General features: G+C 39.0%; 1 protein-coding gene across 1 annotated transcript in view; it reads right to left on the bottom strand.

Annotated features, from left to right (window-relative positions):
* Window positions 1-7,950: 7,950 nt before the first annotated feature.
* LOC118802295 (endothelin-converting enzyme-like 1) overlaps window positions 7,951-24,213 on the bottom strand; it is an 85,566-nt gene continuing 69,303 nt past the window's right edge. Inside the window, 8 exon segments of the mRNA XM_036562793.1 lie at window positions 7,951-8,901; window positions 11,844-11,920; window positions 16,298-16,393; window positions 17,720-17,785; window positions 20,615-20,739; window positions 21,721-21,788; window positions 23,519-23,570; window positions 24,025-24,083. Coding sequence (XP_036418686.1) covers window positions 8,802-8,901; window positions 11,844-11,920; window positions 16,298-16,393; window positions 17,720-17,785; window positions 20,615-20,739; window positions 21,721-21,788; window positions 23,519-23,570; window positions 24,025-24,083 — 643 coding nt within the window. The 3' untranslated portion in view covers window positions 7,951-8,801.

Raw genomic sequence — 24,213 nt, 5'->3', positions numbered from 1 at the left:
GCCCTCTTTTCAAAATAAAAGTCACAGTGTGTTTATGTCACTGTATGAGACGTTCCAGGAGCTTCGTGTACCGACAGACCCTTCTGTCTTTTTTACAAAAATATTCAATTTAGACACTAAAATGAAAAAATAAAAAATAAAAAGAACATAACAAACATTTTATTTATTTTTTATTTTAATTGATTTTTTTTTTTTAGGAGTGTGATTTTCTTCAATTATTGTTACTGCTTAATAGTAGAAATATAAAGAAAAAAGAGATTAATGAGTATAATTAATGACATTTTTCTGAAAGTTTTGATAAACCCTGAATGATGTAGTAGACTACTTTAAAATCAATCTCAAATGAATTTAATTTTTAACCTGTCAGTTCATATTAAGCACAATTCATCAGTTTTAGTTTTTCCATAAATTTCCACCTAAATGTAGTGACTTTTATCTGTCTTTAAAACATCTGATTTTTGATGTCACTGTGCACCACTAGGTAGGAAAAATATTACTATTAATATTAATACTAACCAATAATATCATGTTCCACCATCCTCACACTCAGCCAGAGGCTCTACTGGCTCAGAGACCAAAATGTGTCTGAAATCACTGTATGGTTCATAAAACATGTAAAGCTATTCCTCCAGCCATGCTTCTGCTCACAAATGTACCATGCAGCATTCTAATGTACATTATATGCCCAGAAGTATGTGTCCAACTGCTTGTTGGACATCCAGTTCAAAAAGTATAATATGTTGCCTAATAATAGCCATTAATATGTAGTTGCAAGCTCCTCCCCCAACCCCCAAACTTTATTGTTGGCACAATGCAAACCCAGATTCGTCGACTTCCAGATAGTGAAACATGGTTCATCACTCTATAGCATGTTTCCACCACTCCAGAGTCCAGTGTACGAACCGCCTTTTTAAGGTCATGCCACAGCATCTTATTCGGATTCAGGTCAGGACTTTGACTAGGCCACTCCAAAGTCTTAATTTTGTTTTTCTTAAGCCATTCAGAGGTGGACTTGCTGGTGTGTTTTGGATCATCGTCCTGCTGCAGAACCCAAGTGTGCTTCAGCTTGAGGTCACGAACAGATGGCCGGACATTCTCCTTCAGGATTTTTAGGTAGACAGCAGAATTCATGGTTCCATTTACCACAGCAAGTCTTCCAGGTCCTGAAGCAGCAAAACAGCCCCAGACCATCACACTACCACCACCATATTTTACTGTTGGTATGATCCTTTTCTGAAATGCTGTGTTACTTCTACCCCAGATGTAACGGGACATACACCTTCCAAACAGTTCAACTTTTGTCTCGTCAGTCCACAGAGGATCCTCCCAAAAGTCTTGGGGATCATCAAGATGTTTTCTGGCAAAACTGAGACGAGCCTTTATGTTCTTTTTGCTCAGCAGTGGTTTTAGTCTTGGAACTCTGCCATGCAGGCCATTTTTGCCCAGTCTCTTTCTTATGGTGGAGTCATGAACACTGACCTTAACTGAGGCAAGTGAGGCCTGCAGTTCTTTGGATGTTGTTGTGGGGTCTTTTGTGACCTCTTGGATGAGTCGTCGCTGTGCTCTTGGGGTAATTTTGGTCGGCCGGCCACTCCTGGGAAGGTTCACCACTGTTCCATGTTTTCGCCATTTGTGGATAATGGCTCTCACTGTGGTTCGCTGGAGCCCCAAAGCTTTAGAAAAGGCTTTATAACCTTTTCCAGACTGACAGATCTCAATTACTTTGTTTCTCATTTGTTCCTGAATTTCTTTGGATCGCAGCATGACGTCCAGCTTTTGAGGACCTTTTGGTCTACTTCACTTTGTCAGGCAGGTCCTATCTAAGTGAATTCTGGATTGAGAACAGGTGTGGCAGTAATCAGGCCTGGGTGTGGCTAGGGAAATTGAACTCAGCTTTCCAAAGATGTGATAAACCACATTGGATTTCTTTTTCCCTTAATAATTCATTTCTAAACTGCATTTTGTGTTTACTTGTGTTATCTTTGTCTAATATTTAAATTTGTTTGGTGATCTGAAACATTTAAATGTGACAAACATGCAAAAGAGTAAAAAATCAGGAAGGGGGCAAACACTTTTTCACACCACTGTATTTTCCCTGTTAATGACTTTGTGTGTTTTATATTAGCTTTCAAAAGTGCTTTTAAAGGGATTATTTACAACCCCATTTCCAAGAAAGTTGGGATGCTGTGCAGAATGTAAACAAAAATAGGATGCAATGATTTGCAAATCATGTAAACCATATTTTTAAAAGTAAATACTACAAAGACAACAAATCAGATGTTGAAATTGAGAAATTGTATTGTTTATTGAAAAATATTTGCCCATTTTGAATTTGATGCCAACAACAAATACCAAAAAAGTTGGGACGGGGGCCTGTTTACCACTGTGTTTCATCACCTCTTCTTTTAACAACACTTGTTCTTGTTTGATGTGGGATTTCAGCTGCTCATCAGTTCGGGGTCTCCTTTGTTGTATTTTTCATATTATAATGTGCCAAATGTTCTTAGTGGGTTTTAATCTTTTAATACAGAGCAATGCTGTTGTAATACATGCAGAATGTGGTTTTGACATTGTCTTACTGAAATAATCAAGGCCTTCCCTGAAAAAGACGTTGTCTGGATGGCAGCATATGTAGCCAAAACATGTATATATCATTTAGCATTAATGGTGCCGTCACAGATGTGCCCATGCCATATGCACTAATGCCCCCTATACCATCATGAATACTGCCTTTTGAACTGTGCACTGATAACAAGCTGAGTGGTCTTTATCCTGGAGTGTTCATGATTTCCAAAAAGAATTTCAAATGTTGATTCGTGGGACCACAGAACACTTTTCCACTTCACCTCATTTTAAATGAGCTCGGGCCCAGAGAAGGTGGCAGCATTTCTGGATCCTGTTTATATGTGCTTTCTTCTTTGGGTTTTAGAGTTTTAACTTGCATTTGTGGATGCAGTGATGAACTGTGTTCACAGACAGTGGTTTTCAGAGTGTTTCTGAGCCCATGCAGTGATTTCCACTACAGAATCATGTCTGTTTTTAATGCAGTGCTGTCTGAGGGCCCAAAGATCACAGCCAGCCAATACTGGTTTTTGGCCTCGTCCCTTACATACAGAGATTTCTCCAGATTCTCTGAGTCTTTTAATGATATTATTTACTGTAGATGATGAAAAACAAAAGTTCTTTGCTATTTTATGTTGATAAACGTTTTTCTTGAATTGTTGCACTATTTGATGGTGCAGTCTTTCACAGAGTGGTGAACCCCTCCTCATCTTTACTTCTGAAAGACGCCGCCTCTCTGAGATGCTCTTTTATACCCAATCATGTTACTGACCTGTTGCCAATCAACCACTAGGTGTTTTTTTAGCATTACACAATTTTACCAGCCTTTTGTTGCCCCGTCCCAACTGTTTTGGAATGTGTTGTTGGCATCAAATTCAAAATGGGCAAATATAAAAAAAAACAATAAAATTTCTCAGTTTCAACATTTGATATATTGTCTTTGTACTATTTTCAATTAAATATAGGGTTTAAATGATTTGCACATCATTGCCTTTAATTGACAACTGAACCAGGCCTTTATGACTTTTATCATTTTATTTATTGAAAAATTAACAAAGTTCACCATTTCCAGCATCTGATTTCTGAATCCTGGTCGATCGTGTAGTTCAGTCTGTACGTTTTTGGTGATGATTTCAGACTCATAGTGGAAAACATGCTTTATATGGCCGATACGTTTAGTGGGTGTATTTCTCGTTTACCTCGTCTTTACAAAGTACTTTTTTATGTAGACACTTCATAGAAAATTAAACATTTCATCATAATAGTAAATTTGTTAAATACCTGGTCGTGAACAGGCTGTTAGTATATACACATCTGTTTGACTGTAACACAGATTCCTCTGTTTTTTTTCTTGTTTTGCATTTTCTTAATACACTGAATAACTGAAAGGAAAAAAAAAATTACAACAGGAAAAGCTCTCAAATCCCACCACACAAAGTCCAGTCCCCACAGGACAGGGAAACATGAGGCCTGTCCGTTATCCGAGAAAAAACATGGAGTCGCAGTCATGCATGTCCTGATTTTCCAGCTTTGCCCTCCTAACGCTGTCCATCAGGTTCTTAGGATGAAGTTGGGAATTCCTTCAGGTTGGGGACAGTCTGTCAAGTTCCACACTGTCCTTCGGAAGTCGTGCACAAAAATGTTGGTGTTTCGACACAAATCCCATTTATAAACACACACAAATACAATTTGACTGAATCCAAATAAGGCCAGAACGAAACTGACATTGAGGCAATGGAGTAACAGCAGCTGCACTTCCACAGTCAACCAGAAGGGGGAACCAGATTGTTGCACACTAAATCAAAAACCAGCGGGTCAGGTTTGAAAACCAAAGTACAATACAAAAAAGGTAATATCGCAATGGGTACCTCACCTTTTATCACAGTTTATGATTTTATCATGATATTTAGTTATGATAAGAAAAAAGTAACAAGACAATACAGAGCAATAATAAGGTGGTTATACATTTGGGGGATTTCTGTTTTCCCTGATGGCTCTTTGTAAAATCTTTATTTATTTCTGTTTTCCTGACACGAAAAACTTCTACATAAATTCAGTGTTTGAGATGATTATTCAGAGTGGTTTGATGTGAAATGCTTCATTTCAGAGAGGATAACTGACTCTGACTGCTTTACACTGGTGGTGATAGGAACCAGGGGTCACCATGACAACAAAACACACTGTAAAAAATGGTTCAGCAGTTTAACCTTAAAAAAATTGTCATGCAGTTGAAAGTGACTTGACTCATTTTAGGCTGTTTTCTATGATGGTGTTTTAGGGCCACTGTTAAAAAATTAAAATAATATACTTCATAATAGAATAGAATAGAACAAATTCATAATATTTCAAGAATAAAGTATTTTTAGAATAAAATTGTAATATTTTGAGAAAAAAGCTGTTATATTTTGAGAAATAAGTCATATTTTTGAGAATAAAATTGTAATATTTTGAGAAAAAAGCTGTTATATTTTGAGAAATAAGTCATATTTTTGAGAATAAAATTGTAATATTTTGAGAAAAAAGTAATATTTTTAAAGTAAAGTTGTATTTCACAGAATAAAATAATATTTTGAGAAAAAGTTAATGTAGTAATGTTTTGCAAATAAAGTCATATTTTTTAGAATAAAATTTTAATATGTTGAGAAAAGTCATAATATTTTGAGAATAAAGTCATATTTTTTAGAATAGTCATAACATTTTGAGAAAAAAGTTGTAATATTTAGAGAATAAAGTCAATTTTTTGAATAAAACAAAAAAATATTTCAAGAAATAAGTCGTAATATTTTGGGAATAAAGTCGCAATATTTCAAGAATAAAGTTGTGTTTTTTTTAATAAAATCATAATATTAAAAAAAAAAGTGGTATTTCTTTAAATAAAATCATAATATAATAAAGTTGTAAAGTTACAAGAATAAACTTGTGATATTTGGAGGACAAAGTGGAGTGTACAACTTACACAGGAGTGCAAGTTCATCAGTCAGAAATCTTTCAAGCTCTCCGTCTCTCTTATATTTGCCACTATTTGATCCAAACAACTCCAACTTTGAATGAAAACAGACACTTAATCAGAGTCAAAGCAGTAATAATAAGCCTTACTTAAGATCTGCTTCTTTATGATTAGTTTGTCAACTTGAACATAACCAATCAGGTCACTGATGCAATATGTTCCATGTGCCAGAATTAATTAACACTGTTATTTTATTCCTCGTCTGCCAGGATCAGCAGCAGCTCCTGCTGCAGGAATGATGTGAGCATCTGTAAAGAGCCAGATGTTAAAACAGGCCAATTACGCAGATGGCAGAGCTGAAGTGCTGCTAGAAGAAGCAGAAAAAGCCCAAATCCTCTCAAAACTTATTGTAAACAATGTTTCAGACATCAGGCAGTGAATTCATAACCATTTCATGTAGGAACTTTCTGTGAGGGAGCTTTTAGAGGTGGACGTCTGGTTCCTATCACCACCACTGTGAAGTTTTTTCTTTCATGTCAAACAACTGTGAGTTTGTTTACATCTTAACTTTGAATAAATAGAATTTCCCTTTAATGGGCATCACAGAGCACTTTTCATACTGGTGGCAGCTCAAAGTGGAAGGCCGTATGGATGATCCTTGCCATTCTAGACATGAAGAGACAGCACTGAGAACGTTTACTGTGAGCTGTGAAGGAGCTCGAAACAATAACGTACCAAAACAGCTGCTTCTCCAAAACAGATCATTTGACACCAAACCACTCTGATCGGCTTTCCATCTTAACCCTTTAATTATGCGGCTGTTTTGAAAAGCCAGTGGAATACACTTTTTGCGATTTCAAGTGGCTTTTAAAAATATTGAGTTTAGCTGAATCAAATGTGTTTGAGAAAAAATGTAGCTCATGACAAAATAACCGTCTCTTAACGACTACACACTCACCGGATCTGTTCAGGTACTACATCACGACAAGACTCAAGAAACATACATGAAGCAAGACTGATATCGAGAGCATCATAAATCATGAACACTGTGCATTAAAATACAAAAATAAATAATTTCACCATTAATCTTTAAGATCATTTAATGTAGAAAAAAATAATGTTCAAGCTTATGATGCAGTGAAAAGCAGCACTGAGGAACTAAAGCTTACAGGAGACAGGGGAAATAAACTTTGGCTAAGCTGAAAGGGGCTGGGGGGTGAAGTAATCTACATCTAAACTAGATGTAGTAAACTGAGGAAATCAAGGCTGACGGGAGAGCAAGTGAAGGCTCATGGGAGATGTAGTAAACTCTGTAGTAAACTAGATGTAGTAAACTGAGAAAGTGAGGGCTCATGGGAGATGTAGTAAACGCTGAGAAAGTGAGGGCTCATGGGAGATGTAGTAAACGCTGAGAAAGTGAAGGCTCATGGGAGATGTAGTAAACTCTGAGAAAGTGAAGGCTCATGGGAGATGTAGTAAACTCTGAGAAAGTGAAGGCTCATGGCAGATGTAGTAAACGCTGAGAAAGTGAGGGCTCATGGGAGATGTAGTAAACGCTGAGAAAGTGAAGGCTCATGGGAGATGTAGTAAACTCTGAGAAAGTGAAGGCTCATGGGAGATGTAGTAAACGCTGAGAAAGTGATGGCTCATGGGAGATGTAGTAAACACTGAGAAAGTGATGGCTCATGGCAGATGTAGTAAACGCTGAGAAAGTGAAGGCTCATGGGAGATGTAGTAAACTCTGAGAAAGTGATGGCTCATGGGAGATGTAGTAAACGCTGAGAAAGTGATGGGGAAATGTAGTAAACTCTGTAGTAAACTAGATGTAGTAAACTGAGAAAATGAAGGCTGATGGGAGATGTAGTAATCTTTGAGCAAGTGAAGGCTGATGGGAGATGTAATACTTGTTGAGCAACGGAAGGTTCATGGGAGATGTAGTACTTGTTGAGCAATGTAAGGCTCATGGGAGATGTAGTACTCAGAGCAATGAATGGCTCATGGGACAAGTACTCGTTGAGCAATGGAGGGTTAATAGGAGATGCAGTACTCGTTGAGCAATGGAGGGTTAATGGGAGATGTGGTAGGTGTTGTATGAATGATTGATGGGAGTGATATGTTGCATTCCACTGTACTTGGAAGTGGAACATTGAGTCGGTAGATCTAAATATCTTCCAGAGCTTCTACTCAGAAAGACAAGGATTCCCACAGCCAAATGGTGCATGGAAAGTTGAGAGATTTGATAAGCGTCCTAAAAGGACCTATATTAGTGGTCACCAACCCAGGACTTCTGGATTTCCAACTACAATCTGCCACACCAGCTCTAGCTAATGAACTTCTTCAGAAGCCCCTGATTGGCTTGATCAGATGCAAGTCGGAACCAGGGAAAGCAGAGCTCCGGGAAGAGGGTTGGTGACCACAGATCTCCATTACCTACTACAGCATTTTAATAGAAGATTAGTGTGAGGCCTCAGAGAAGAAATTCTGCAGAGCAAGCAGTGGAAACTCCAACTACTGCATCATTTTAGCCAAAGAGACAGTGTTTTAACTGCTGTTAACCATGGGCAAGGTAGTTTTAACTGGTGGATCTAGTCTCGTGGGGCCAGACGTGATCCCGTAACGAGAACGCACGTCTGGGGACAACTTTTTATTGGACTGTGGCAAAATCCCCTCCTAACAGAGTGCAACTGATAACTCAAGCAAAACAAGCTACTGGGCAAAAGCCCAGTTAAATTTTACAGCATATAATGTGTTCTATGCTCACGCGACACACATCTACACGCTTAACTGGCTACTTTTCAGCCATGCTAACTGATGTTACATCCATGGGCTACAGGCAGGCTAGTTGTTTGTCAGATAATGTTGACGAGTGCATCACAGCCCCCTTAATTTGTTCCCACCCTGATGATTCCCACCCACATTTGGCCCAAGATTTCCCATGATTGTCCCCACTATACTTACAAGACCACATCTGGCCCAAAAAGATGAAGGTCAATCTTGTTTATCTTCTTTCAGACTGGGAATTTCTGACTGCTCCAGTGATCAATTGCACATTTGTTGGATTAAATATTCATGGTCTAAGGTTTTAAAATCAGGTTTTTGTCTGTAAACTGTTCTTCTCTGTAAACTTTCTCGAGACTCCCTAAAGAAAGAGAACTGAAACTGCTGAAAACTGCTGATACCAGAGCTCGTCCTGCACTTCCTCGACGACGTCATTGTCTCTCTTGGTTGCGACAGTGATATCAAAGACAGACAAATGAAGTAGGGCAGATGAAGAACAGTGAAGGTCGAAAGGTCACCAGACAGAGCATTTGTTGACAGGATGCATAGGTGACCCCTTTGGACAGTGGAACACACGGCCAAACTCGTCAAACTGAGACACGCTGCCGATAACCCTGTGGGGATATAAAAAAAAATTAAGTTATAATAATTCCTGGGTATGAAAGCTCATTTCCACCACTGGACAAATATATATAGCCATTTAGAAAGTTTCCCATAATTATGACATTGTATGTCATAATTATGTCATCCTATCTCATAATTATGCCAGTATCTAAGAATAATGACTTACTATGTCATTATGACTTACAATCTCATAATTATAACTTGATATCTCATAACAACAACTTGGCATCTCATAAGTATGGCTTGATATCTCATAAATACATCTTAGTATCTCATAATTATGACTTAATATCTCATAACAATGACTTAGCATCCCCTGATTGTGAGAAAAGTTTCTCATTATGAGACAGTAAGTCAGTATCACAAGATGTTATGTCATAATTATGAGAAACTCTCTTTATTAGGAGATACTAAGTCATAATTATGAGACATTAAGTCATAATTATGAGATACTTTCTCATAATATGGTAATTGCCATGTTAGTAAAGACAACAGAGAGGACGAATTTAAACAGCTTGCCAAATGATATTAAATAATGTTCATATATTATTCCCTTTTAGTGTTAAAACAATGATTTTTTACGGGGCATTAATGAGGCTACTGTTAATTTTTCCAGAGTGAGCCATACTGTCTGAGGAAAATTCCCAGCATTTTCCATACAGCTTAAGTGCCCTACAGGTTCAGATCAGTTGTAAAATTGTGATATATTCAGTGAAGGCCTAACGATTTCTGCGAATAAAAAAAAAGAATGTATTTAATGTTTTTAGTTCATTTTTATTCAACAGAATCATTCTTGTTTTTGCAATTATTACAGCACCACTCTTGTTTCATTGTGAAGTAAAGGATGGAAACAAAAGGGTTAAATTCTTGAAATGCCCAGTGGAAAATTGGCCAATCAGAAATTGTTTTTCTATGTAGAGATAAATAAGCGAGCTCTCTTATTGGTTAGGGCTTCAGGAGCTAAAGAGAAGGCCTAACATTTTAGATTAATTATCAGCATAATTACAGAGTCATGTTTTGCAAAGTTTTGATTTCCAATAGGCGGGACCAACTTCATAAGGAAAAACATCACTCTACACCTTCTGGAAGTTCTAGATACGCCACTGACTGATTGAGTGGCAGCTCAATGGGTTGTTAGAAATGGAAAACAGCAGCAACAGCTCTTCACCAGAGCTCACTGCTGAAAGAGTCACTGTGAAACAGGGCAAAATATATGCTAACATGTCTGTCATAAACTTCAAGTAAAACATGGAATGTATTTCAGAAGCTTCAAATGTCTCTTTCATCTAGAACTGCTTTTTTTGACCTTAAAGGTCATTTAAGGGTGGAATGAAAAATTCAAATAAGAAGCTAACCTCAGCCTCTTCAGAAAGTCTTCATGCAAACTGCAGTTAGCTTAGCGCTAACAAACTGCTGGAATCCTATGGTGATGCTAGCAGAAGTTAGCATTTTCGTATCATTGGGGTGGGGTTTTCCTTGTGTTTTGACCAAGTTTTGACATCTATGGCCCATCTATGGCCTTAATAGTCTCAGTTCACCAGTGCTCCACAAGAGGGAGCAATTAGCATGCAAGTCTTTTGTGCTTGTTATTTCATGAGAAGAAATAGCCATGAACCCATGCTTATTCACATGAAACATGGCAATATGTGTACTAGATAATCTTGATTTTCAGTGACACTTTATTTTGAGTGGTCCTTTTTAGATAAAACAAACACTCAACAGACTCTCAGTAACATGTCAAAACCATATGAGGTTACGGTCAGGGTTAGGATTAGGTCAGGGTTAGGATTAGGGCCAGGGTTAGGGCTAGGTTTTGGGTTGAGGTTATGGTCAGGGTTAGGATTAGGGCCAGGGTTAGGGCAAGGTTTTGGGTTGAGGTTAAGGTCAGGGTTAGGATTAGGGCCAGGGTTAGGGCTAGGTTTTGGGTTGAGGTTACGGTCAGGGTTAGGATTAGGGCCAGGGTTAGGGCTAGGTTTTGGGTCGAGGTTACGGTCAGGGTTAGGATTAGGGCTAGGTTTTGGGTTGAGGTTATGGTCAGGGTTAGGGCCAGGGTTAGGGCTAGGTTTTGGGTTGAGGTTACGGTCAGGGTTAGGATTAGGGCCAGGGTTAGGGCTAGGTTTTGGGTTGAGGTTACGGTCAGGGTTAGGATTAGGGCCAGGGTTAGGGCTAGGTTTTGGGTTGAGGTTACGGTCAGGGTTAGGATTAGGGCCAGGGTTAGGGCTAGGTTTTGGGTGGGGTTACGGTCAGGGTTAGGATTAGGGCCAGGGTTAGGGCTAGGTTTTGGGTGGGGTTACGGTCAGGGTTAGGATTAGGGCCAGGGTTAGGGCTAGGTTTTGGGTTGAGGTTAAGGTTGGGATTAGTATTAGGGCCAGGGTTAGGGCTAGGTTTTGGGTTGAGGTTAAGGTCAGGGTTAGGATTAGGGCCAGGGTTAGGGCTAGGTTTTGGGTTGAGGTTAAGGTTGGGGTTAGTATTAGGGCCAGGGTTAGGGCTAGGTTTTGGGTTGAGGTTAAGGTTGGGGTTAGTATTAGGGCCAGGGTTAGGTAATGGAAGTAACATATTAACAGTACATGTACTTAATGTAAGTAATGTATCAACAGAACATCTACAAGATATCCAGATGCTTCACTACTGCTACTTGTTGTTGTTGACGTGCTACTGATATCTGTTAAGAGTTTATTAATCATCTACAAAAGACCACTCCAAATAAAGTGTTAACCGATTTTCTAATAAGAAAATAATGTACTAATTATTCTTAGCTATCACCCAGGCCTTCTTACTACATAATTATATTACAATGTTCAACTGAAAGTGGAGGAACAGGTATGAAATTATTCTGTATTACCATACAGTGGAGAAAGTGATAGAGTGTGATGGTGTGTGTGTGTGTATGTGTGTGTGTGTGTGTGTGTGTTTACATGTACGTGCATTTTACCTGTAGTGTTCTGGGGCATGTTTTTCGGTCAGCAGCTGAAGGTATATGGACTGAGACCGCCTTTTCATACACCAGTTCTGTTACAGACAGAAGAGGAAAGATTAACGTTACGGTGTCCTTTACACATACTAGGACAGTGAAATCAAAAACTGTTAATTGTTTAAAGTTAATAGAACACATTAGCAGCGGTTACGTGAGCTCTGTAATGTTACTTTATTGATCCTACAAGAGAAACGTGTCATTTTGCCACCTAACTATGGCCAGCAGCACAGTGTTCCCCATCAGAGTAGTGCCGCTAGGCGCAGTAGGAGGGTAAAGTGTCATCAGTACTGAGAGTTGAACCTGCGACCATCTGGTTGTTGGGTGACCTCTTCTACTACTAGGCTACCAGTCCTATAAGAACCGTTCTACCAAATCAGTTCAAACTGTGGTCCCACAGATATTTACAAGGATTATGTTATGATCTATTGAACCCCTTAAAATCCCAGGCTTATTACATACTAAGGTTTATTGTTCAGTTACTACAGGGGCTTCAATGCAAACTGGTTGAGCTATTCTTAGGTAATAGAAGTGTGTAATAAAACTTGGGCCTGCCAGTGGACCCTGGCCATTTAAGGGGTTAAACCCAATGCATTAACAGAAATACTAATAACCTAAATATATACAAAATTATCATCAGAGTAGAAAAGACTGGAGATGGTTGCAACACTTCTCTCAGTTACTCAGAGACTAGTGGGACTAGGCCAACCAAATTTTCATATAGTAAACTTACATCTATCTGCTAATTACGCAGACCATTTATAGATGATTACAGATCGTCGCTGTCCAATGAAAAACAAGTATCTCCAAAATAGTAACTTTACAGGAGAAGGCAAAAACACTCTTACCTTTCAATGTAAGTCAATGTAAAGAGATTTTGTTCCAAGTGATTTTAAAGCATTTCGATTGGTCCGTTCATCATGAAATTGTCACACAGCATAAAGGACAGCTGGTGTGTTGAAATGATGTGGAAAACTAAAAATCAACAAAAATGGAGATACATGGTTTTCATTGGACAGCGACGATATGACAGTGGAGACAGCTGCAACACGTGCCGCGAGTATAAAACGTGTCTTCGTCGTGAAGTATGTGCACCCCTTCCGTCATCATTCACACAACAACCGGATGCAGAAAACATGATCCAGCCTTTGCAAATACAATAAATTGAACTAATAAGCTCCAGCTTTTTCTCAATAAGCATAGTATTCTGAAAATATGCACTGTTTTACAATAATATCGTAGTATTTTTTGTACAGTAATATTATAGTATTATTTATATATTTAATAATATTCATCACTTCCCTGACTGTCCTGTCCCTGATTATGTTTGAGATATAGTGATATCTGTTAGTCATGCTCTTCCTCAATCTTGGCATAGCCTTGTGAAAACAAACAGAAAACAGTTTCTACTTTCACATGGTTTTTTCACTGTAAGACAACCCCCCCACACACAACATGTTTTTTGGAAATTATTATTTTTTTTTTATGAGTAGCCTCTCATGGTCTCATAATATCATATGTGCCCATTCAGTTCACCATAAGCAATAAAATAGATAAATTGTGGCTATATTGAACTACAAATGTTAAAAAATACTGTTGTAAATAGACTGTTTATTCATTTTTTTACATTAAATAAACATTTAGGTATATGGACCCAGAGTAAAAGATTTCAGTCTAACGTCCAAGTCAGTTAAAAGTTTGAAGTATGTTTTCACTTCTGACTTTAAACCAATTTGGTAGAGTGATCTATGTAGGAGTTTTCACTCTCAAACTACAAAATACTGGAGGAGATTATTATACTGGACACATACTCTGATTAACCAAGGCTGATAGTACATACTGACTGTGTGCTAAGTGTGTCTCAGTTTTAATACTAACATGTTTGCCTGTTGTTTTGCCCATATCTGGCAGAAGTATACACATATTGTCGCTGTAGGAACATTTTTTGTAAAAAATTCATGCTGAATTGAAGGATGTACTGTTAAAACTGAAAGATCAGCTCAACTTATATAGTAACTGATTTCATGTTTCATGTTTTTTACAAATATTTGTTGTAATAATTCACCCCAACATCAGGAGGTTGTGAGTTTGAATCCCAGCAATACCATAGTTGTCCATGTCTGGAAGCCCAAGAGGAAAACATGCCAGGTGGGACTGTGTGATAGAAGGAGCACCAGCTAGTGGTGAAACTGAGTAAAAAAAACACAAATTTGATTTTGTTTATCTAACTGAGATGCAGTCCTAGAAACAGTAGCTGAGAGCATTTTTGACTCAACTATGAAGTTTGAGTGTGAACTCAAGAAAAGCCATGTAATCAGTTACTATATTATTTTAAGTTGAGCAGATCTTTCATTTTTTACAGTGTGGAAATTGTTCAAAAATGACTATTATTTGCTATATTTTTCAATAAACATCCTTTCAAAGTTAGGAATGTTTTTTGCTGTAAAAATAAAAAAAGCTGCAAAAAGATTTTTTTTCTGCTGTAAAGTTACCATAAATAGAAGGTTTTCTCCTGAAAAGTTACCATAATTGGAAGTTTTATCCTGACTGTGATGATGTACAAAATGTATGATTGAAAACTACAGTGCAGCACTAGGAGATCAATGAGCAAAAGATTCTGCAATAAAAGCATTGTGTAACAGGGTGGCATATAACAGCGTGAATAATGACATGTCTGAGTTAAATAACCAAATAAAATTTTTGCAAAGTAGGGCCTTTCGCAGAGAACATGCACCTGGTCATTATTTGTAAAAGATATTAGTGCCATGGTCAAGCTGATGCTGAGTTCAGAACAGAATGGAGGCAAAGCCTTTATTAGTGCCCAGTAGTTTTTTTCTAGATGATCTGGAACCCACTGAGGATAAAATAGCAGGAGAACACAGAGAACATACAACGCTGTTTCCAAAAATGTTGAGACGCTGTGCAAAATGTAAATACAAACAGAATGCAATGATATGCAAAGCATGAAAAGCCTATATTTGACTGAAAAAAGTACAAAGACAACATATCAAATGTTGAAAACTATATGTCGATTTTAAATTTGATGCCAGAAACATATTCTAAAAAAGTTGGGACGGGGGCCTGTTTACCACTGTGTTTCATCACCTCTTCTTTAACAACACTCTGTAAGTGTTTGTGAACTGAGGAGACAGGATTTCAGCCGCTCAAAAGTTCAGGGTCTCTTTTGTCACATTTTTTGCAGGCAGGCCAGTTTACCACCTAGTCTGTTTTACTACAGAGCCATGCTGTTGTAATACATACAGAATGTGGTTTTGATTTGTCTTAGAAATAAACAAGACCTTCTCCGGAAAAGACATCATTTGGATGGCAGCATATGTTGCCAAAGCCTGTATGTATCATTCAGCATTAATGGTGCCTTTGCAGATGTGCAAGTCACCCATGCAACGAGCACTAATGCACCCCCATACCATCACGGATGCTGGCTTTTAAACTGTGCACTGATTCATTCAATCTAATATGAGCTTGGGCCCAGAGAAGGCAGCAGTGTTTCTGGATCCTGTTTATATGTGGTTTCATCTTTTCATGGTAGAGTTTTAACTTGCATTTGTGGATGCAGTGATGAACTGTTTTTTACATTATTTACATTTTGCACAGCATCCCAACTTTTTTGGAAATGGGGTTGTAGAAGAACATAATGGAACTGTAACTACTACCCTGAGGCTCATCCCAAACTAGCTCCATAAAGGATGAGAATTACAAAACATCTACTGGCTGAATAATCTTATGTGACATCTGTTCACTGTCCACTTAGAAACCTCTTATTCTCCCCTCACTATGTTATGAGCTCAACCTACCTACGTATACTACACCTACCTGTAGGTGTAAATAGGCTATATAAATAAAATATCACCAACTAATTACTTTCATAGAGACATACAATGCTGTGCAAAAGTCAAAGACAACCTTTAACTTAATTCATCTCCAGTCAAAACAACCATGAAATAAAAACTATTAAGTTTTAATCAGGAAAAAAAGTGGGAAACATAACAGTAAAAGTTGCAAGAAAGCTTTAACAACTAAATATAATAACAATCAGCTGGTTACATAAATGTAAGCTTCGAGAACCTTTTGTTGTCATGGCTCAGGAAACTGACAAAATACATAATTACCAACCTTACGTAAAGTCTTCTTCTCACCCAGCCAATAAACCATCTCCTGTTTTATTTTCTGTCCATTGATCCGTTTAAATCAATGGTTTGAAAGAATGTCGGTGAACATGAACACACGATACGTTGTCATATGACTGTGTCATGTACCCCAAAGTTGAGATGCTTGCAACTGTTGCAAGACACTTTATGCAACTCAAGAGGGAGCTACAAGGAAGCGGTTTCTAATAAAGTTGCCGGTGGGTGATTGACATGGTAAAGATGTGGTTCTGTGCAGTGTGCAGGTACCTGGGCGAACGCTATGAACAACAGCTGCTCGTGTGTGTATTTAAGGCCTGGAAGTGGCCTCTCTGGACCATGTTCTCTTATCCACTTCTGATACGCCTGCAGAGAGAAAATAACAGGGATGTGTTAAAGAAAGAAAGAAACTGACCGGCCACTTCATTAAGTACACCTCTTGTTTCCAAACTCATTGTTAGCTCCATTGACCATATAGGAGCACTTTGTAGTTCTACGGTTACAGACTGTAGTCCATCTGTTTCTCTGATACTTTGTTAGCCCCCTTTTACCCTGTTCTTCAGTGGTCAGGACCCCCACACCACCACAAAGCAGATATTATTTGGGTGGTGGATAGTGTGTGTTGCGCTGGTGCAAGTGGATCAGACACAGTAGTGCTGCTGGAGTTTTTAAACACCTCAGTGTCACTGCTGGACCGAGAACCAAAAACATCCAGCCAACAGCGTCCTGATGAAGGACTAGACGATGACCAACACAAACTGTGCAGCAGCAGATGAGCTATCGTCTCTGACTTTACATCTACAAGGTGGACTGACAAGGTAGGAGTGTCTAATAGAGTGGACAGTGAGGTGTTTAAAAACTCCAGCAGCACTGCTGTGTCTGATCCACTCATACCAGTGCAACACACACTAACACACCACCACCACATCAGTGTTACTGTAGCACCAAATAACACCTGCTCTGAGGTGGTCTTGTGGGGGTCCTGACCACTGATGAACAGGGTGAAAGAGAACAAAGTATCAGAGAAACAGATGGACTACAGTCTGTAACTGTAGAACTACAAAGTGCTCCTATATGGTCAGTGGAGCTCAGTGGACAAAGAATGTAGATACAAGAAGGTGGCCAACTTGTGGCCGGTCAAGTGGCTGGTCACTGCGTGTATATATACATATATATGTGTATATACACACGCACACAAACATATACAACACTTTGTATCTCCGTTGTTGTCATTTTTTACATTTTTTACATAATTTCATTGACTTTCATGATGAATGGACCAAAACAAATGGGCCAAAATTGATTGGAAATATGTTACACTGGTTTACATTAAAAGTAAAGCATGTTCTTCCTTTCCTATATACATATATGTGTATGTGTATGTATATATTTCCTACATATATATATATATATATATATATATATATGTAGTGATTTGACATTGAAGACTAAGTGACTGCAATAGAGCACAGTGAGGAAGAAGTAAAAAGGAAGAAAAGAGAACAGTGGGAGTAAGAAGAAAGAGATGTAATCGCATCACTGTCCATCTGTGGGTGAAGAATGAGCGCGCAGGAGAGAAAATGACAGGGTGTGTTGAGGTCAGCAGTAATAAGACGTTAGGCTGGTTGCCATGGCAGTAGGAGCTCTAACGTCCTGTTGGTCTGATTGATTGACAGGTAGATTGGGACTCACATAGTAGGAAAGCTTCAGCCCCCCGAGATCAGCGATGTTCTCTCCAAGAGTGAGACGACCATTTACCTACATACACACACACACACGCACACACACACACACACACACACTGTAAAATCATATAGATACTCTTAAAGGGCTCATATCCTATATATTTTTTGTATTTTATTCATAACATCTGTGTGATTTTATGCACAAAAACAGTCATAATTCATTTTTACATTAATATTTTCCAAACTCTCTTTAATTCCTTAGAATTAAGCAGGCTGTTTATATTACTGTTCCTCTAAGACTAATATATGTAAATGAGCTCTGTTCTGAGTGGCTGCCCTGTGTTGTGCCTCGTTCAGTCGGATCTGAAACACTCTTTATAACTTCGGTGTGAGTGGGCGGGGCTAAACTGCTGTAAGCTGAATAAGCGGAGACATGCAAATATGCTGGTTTTCGTGACACCGCAAAAACAATTTAAAATGGGCTGGTTTTGCAGCTTAGTTACATAAAACTAATTTTTTTAATGCTAAAATATACATTTTTCATGATATAGGCATTTGCATGTATAGGACATAAAGTCAAAGGTTTGACACCGCTGATTAATATGATTTTCATAATCTTCAGGACATTTTCATGCAAATCTAGGCCACTCAAAATAGTGACCCGCTGGGCCGCTGGGCAAAAATGGACCCTAAGCATATTTGTTTTGGGTCATACTTTGGATTTGGCAACATGTAGTAACAAATTATAGTGTAATGTTGTAAAATACAGATTAATAAACTATTTGAAGCCTGTAAACATTCTTTATTTGTATATTGTCTTTTTGGCCTTCAGCCCACCACAAACATTCCCCTTTGGCCTCCAAAGACAAAACGTTTGTGTACCCCTGATTTAAAGGGCTCATGCTTACATGTTTAACGTTTCAAAGACAAACAAATGTAGATGGTTGCTGCCTATATATGAATTTATTTAAAAAAACATACAAACTCAATTCCAAAAAGTTGGGACACCAAATAAAAAACAGAAAGCAATGATTTAAAACATCTCTTTTTCAGGCATTAAGTTGAAAACAGAACAAAGAGGAGACATTTTGTTTTCTACCTTATTAAATTTACTGTTTTGTAATTATACACTAATTCCAAATTTGATGCCTGCAACACATTCCCAAAAGTCCCACATTCCCAAGTTAAGCCTCTACTACACAAAGCGGAAGCCAAATATCACCAACATCCAGAAACGCCGCCAACTTCTCTGGGCTCATCTGAGATGCAAAAGGGAAATGTGTATTGTGGTCTGTATCATTTTTTTTTTTGGAAATAATAGACATTGTGATCTCCACACCAAAGAGAAGAAACACCATGCCGATTGTTACTAGTGTAAAGTTCAAAAGCCACTGTCTGTGACGGTATGGGGTGTATTAGTGGGTAACATGCACCTCTGTGAAAACACCATTAATGCTCAGGGGTACAAAAGCATTTTGGAGCAACATATGCTGCCATCTAGATGACATCTTTTTCAGGGACATTCCTGCTTGTTTCAGAAAGACAATGCCAAGCCCCATTCTGCATGTGTTACAACAGCGAGGCTTAGCAGTAATAGAGTGCAGGTGTTAGACTGGTCTGCTGGCAGTCCAGACATGCCTCCCATTGAAAACATGTGGTGCATTATGAAGTGCATCAAAATAAACCTTTAACTACTTCAGGATATGACCGATTAAGGTTTTGGAATGGCCTTCGCCATCACCAGGCATGAATACTGCTGAAAATCTGTGATTAAATTTCATGATGTGCATGCAATATGACATTTATGTTAAAAAGGCAAAGATTGTTTTGAGGCTATGCTCTCAGTCAAAGGGAATATCAAAACTTGTGCACACTTTTTATGTTTTTTTCCCTCCGTATGTTCAATTGAGTACATAAATAATAACTGTGCATTAAATTAGCAGAGATGTGTCATATTTGCTTGCTCTATGGTAGGTGGGGTTAACTTCTTTTCGCTTTTCTCTGCATTGCACATACTTAAAGTATTCAGGGGGTCCCGTCTTGGCTGGCTACTCCAATGTTGTTTGGCTACTAACTCACTCACCATAGTGGCATTATTGCTAGCTTAAATGGCGACAAAATGTTTGTTTTAACAATTCTTCTCAAAATACTCTTTTCTAGCTTGGTAAAGTGCTCGTCTACACATTAATTGAGATCTGACACATCTCCTCTTTTGTCTTCGGTGTGATAAATGAGCAACAATTCACTCTTTTCACCAATCTCTTGGGAAAATGGGCAAGTTTTACCAATAATTACAAATATACTGTGGCATATTATAAAGTTCTTCAGAGGTATCCTGAGCATAGTTACAGTTGGCAGGCTATGAAGGACCTACTGGGTGAACCGATTTGCAACAGTACCACCCTCTAGTTCAGGGGTGCACAACTCCAGTCCTGGAGGGCCAGAGTCCAGCACAGTTTGGTGACTTACCTGCTAAAACACACTCATGCGTTAATTGCCAGGTTTAGTGGGTGTGTTTGTGTAGGGGAGCTGCCAAACTGTGCTGGACACCAGCCCTCCAGGACTGGAGTTGTGCACCCCTGCCCTAGTTAGTTAAGAATACCAAAGACAGAGGCTTGCTGATTGTGGGTGAAGTAGCTAAACAATGACCTTTCCCTGAATTTGTAACTGAACTGAACAAAATAACATCAAAATAAGTTTATTTTCAGGGATTCTAATTTTGAAACATTCAGGGCGTCCAAGAGATGGGCATCCAGACCCCCCAGGATCCCCTGTATTTCACACCTTGCTTACAGTATATACTTGTAGTGACTTATTTTCGCTTTTCACTATATTGTACATACAGTATATACTTACAGTAACAACCTAAAAAGTGCATTCAGAACATAAATTCTGTGCTCACCCGCTGATTGTAGACAGTAAAGTTGTCGTACAGTTTGACGATGCACTCTGCTTTCTTCTGGAACTTTCTGTACGACTCCTCGGTCCACCACTGCTTCAAGTTACCATAGCGATCATACTGCCCACCTATCAAAACACGCACATATGGTCACATGACCAACCATTTGAGAACACAGTTACTGTAGGTCTGAATTAAAATGGGTTTAAATTTCCACAAATATAAATTTCAGAGTAATATGAACTTCAGTTGATACAGTCGTGTACAAAATTTGGCCCCTGGTCAAATTATAAGTTCTGCTGATTTTCTAAAAATGAAAGTGAAAATAAGTTAACATATCTTGTGTAGCTATCCTGTTGTTATGTTATCCTAAGTGGTTGCTAAGGTGTTACTTGGCCATTGCTGTGGTATCCCATGTGATTTTAACAGTGTTGCTAGTCCTTTGCTTTGGTATCCCAGGTGGTTGCTAAGGTGTTGCTTGGCCTTTGCTGTGGTATCCCATGTGATTGTAAAGGTATTGTTAGGCCACTGCTATGGTATCCCAAGTGGTTGCTAGGCCTTAAATATGGCTTTTTTCTGTAAATGTTGGAGCACAATTTCCACGTATTTGCTGAAATTAATATATTGGCACAAAAAATAACATATTCATTAAACATGCCATAACCATGACCCTGAGTGCCCAAGCTTTTACACACGACTCTATGACCAGTTACAATCATTTTGTGCAGACCAGCTCTTCATTACTGCATATCAAAGAAATAAACATGCACAGATATCTCTCTCTCTCTCTCTCTCTCTCTCTCTCTCTCTCTTTGTCCCTCTCTCTCTCTCTAAATTCTAGATAGCTTTATTTGCATGATGGTAATCAGTTTTTAATATTGCCAGAGCATAAACAGTGCAGTTTCAAGTATTGGAGCATTGTGTCTGAACATATTTGTGAGTGATAAACAAACACAATTGGTGGCATTATTACAAATAACAACAATGACTGACAATAGTAGTAATATTTTAATATTACATTATAATATTATTATATTTACAACAATACATATGATAATAATAACAACAGCAATGAGGACAATCTCTTTCGCCCACTCTCACTTTCTTACCCCAGTCATCATAGCCATGGGTTAGCTCGTGTCCGATGATCGCTCCAATGCCCCCATAGTTTAGAGACCTTGGGGAAAAAAAAACTTTGATTTGGACCTGCAACTCCGCATGGTCACCACTAGGTGGCAGTGCAGTGTCTTGTGTTAACAAGGTCAGCCTTAGGGAACAGGTGCCAGCTTAGTTTGCTGTTGGTGAGGATTTTTTTTGTTTTTAAATGTGTGTGTGTGGGCATTTTAATGCCTGCTGCCCGACTCTGTGAAGGGAGATCAATACGGCGATGGAAGTGTCAACCTCTGATTACAGGCACTCCCTCAACAGCCCTGCAGACACATACAGCACAGGCTCTAATTGTCACTGTCTGAGTCAACATACCAGAACTTTTCTAACAATGACCCAGAGAGCCAACATACACACACAGACGCACAAACACACACTCCACACTCACGCAAAGGGACAACATTATCGCAAACGATTAGGGCTGATGGCAGTGCTGAGGTAGACGTGGGAGGTAGAAAATCAGTGAGGCTGAATTTGAATGCAGAAGACTTTCCCAAGGTCTTTCTAGCCCATGACTGTCTAACAATCAGGAAGACTGGAAGAAAATCTCAGACTTTTGGGACAGATTGGATGGTATAGAGCAGTACGCTGTGCTTCATATAGGCTGACACAGAATGGGCCGAAATGGAATGATTGGTATGAAATTGATGTAAAGTGAGTATAAAGTGGACTCATATCGAATGGGGGGTATAAAGTGGACTCATATAGAATGGGGGGTATAAAGTGGACTCATATAGAATGGGGGGTATAAAGTGGACTCATATAGAATGGGGGGTATAAAGTGGACTCATATAGAATGGGGGGTGTAAAGTGGACTCATATAGAATGGGGGGTTATAAAGTGGACTCATATAGAATGGGGGGTGTAAAGTGGACTCATATAGAATGGGGGTATAAAGTGGACTCATATAGAATGGGGGGTATAAAGTGGACTCATATAGAATGGGGGGTGTAAAGTGGACTCATATAGAATGGGGGGTTATAAAGTGGACTCATATAGAATGGGGGGTGTAAAGTGGACTCATATAGAATGGGGGGTGTAAAGTGGACTCATATAGAATGGGGGTTATAAAGTGGACTCATATAGAATGGGGGGTGTAAAGTGGACTCATATAGAATGGGGGGTATAAAGTGGACTCATATAGAATGGGGGGTATAAAGTGGACTCATATAGAATGGGGGTATAAAGTGGACTCATATAGAATGGGGGGTTATAAAGTGGACTCATATAGAATGGGGGGTGTAAAGTGGACTCATATAGAATGGGGGTATAAAGTGGACTCATATAGAATGGGGGGTGTAAAGTGGACTCATATAGAATGGGGGTGTAAAGTGGACTCATATAGAATGGGGGGCGTAAAGTGGACTCATATAGAATGGGGGGTATAAAGTGGACTCATATAGAATGGGGGGTTATAAAGTGGACTCATATAGAATGGGGGGTATAAAGTGGACTCATATAGAATGGGGGGTATAAAGTGGACTCATATAGAATGGGGGGTGTAAAGTGGACTCATATAGAATGGGGGGTATAAAGTGGACTCATATAGAATGGGGGGTGTAAAGTGGACTCATATAGAATGGGGGGCGTAAAGTGGACTCATATAGAATGGGGGGCGTAAAGTGGACTCATATAGAATGGGGGGCGTAAAGTGGACTCATATAGAATGGGGGGTGTAAAGTGGACTCATGTAAAATGGTTAGTATTATGTCAAAGTGTTTGCTCTTTGGGAATACTTACTGTGGGAATTCTGGATCGTACAAAGTCGGCTGAAGAATTCCAGCAGGGAAAACTGCGAAAATTCATTTGACAAAGAGAGAGAGAGAGAGAGAGAGCAGAGAGAGAGAGAGAGAGGAGGGGTGGAGGGAATTGAGAGGTGACAAGAGTGATAGAAAGAGTGGGAGACAGGATGAAAAACAAGGCTTTGAGTTAATGGCTGTGTTTGTCTTCTGTCTCCAGCTCCCCGTCTGTTTTTTCACACTCTCTCTCTCTCTCCACCACCCTCTCTCTCTCTCTCTCTCTCTCTCTTGCCCCCACACTTCCTTTCTCTCTGTCTCTCTGCATGTATTGATTCTCTGAGAGGAAAATCTAATCCTCAGACAGACACAGACACCACCAATAACCAGCCACCACTCATGACAGAGAGAAGAATGAGATCTGAGTGTGTGTGTGTGTGTGTGAGTGTGTGTGTGTGTGTGTGTGTGTGTGTGTGTGTTGTGCCCATATGAGCACACAATGAAACTTACCCATCTGGTTCTTATTTGGGAGATAGTATGCGTTCAGCGCTTGGGGTGGAAGAAGCCACCTGTGGAAATACACACACACACACACACACACACACACACACACAGAGACACACACACACAGACACACACACACACACACACACACACACACACACACAGACACACACACACACAGTGTTTATTCTGTGT

The sequence above is a fragment of the Colossoma macropomum genome, unplaced genomic scaffold, assembly GCF_904425465.1.
Source record: "Colossoma macropomum unplaced genomic scaffold, Colossoma_macropomum, whole genome shotgun sequence".
NCBI classification, from domain to species: Eukaryota; Metazoa; Chordata; class Actinopteri; order Characiformes; family Serrasalmidae; genus Colossoma; species Colossoma macropomum.
The sequence above is the reverse complement of the archived record's forward strand: the minus strand, read 5'-3'. Positions and strand labels throughout refer to the sequence as shown.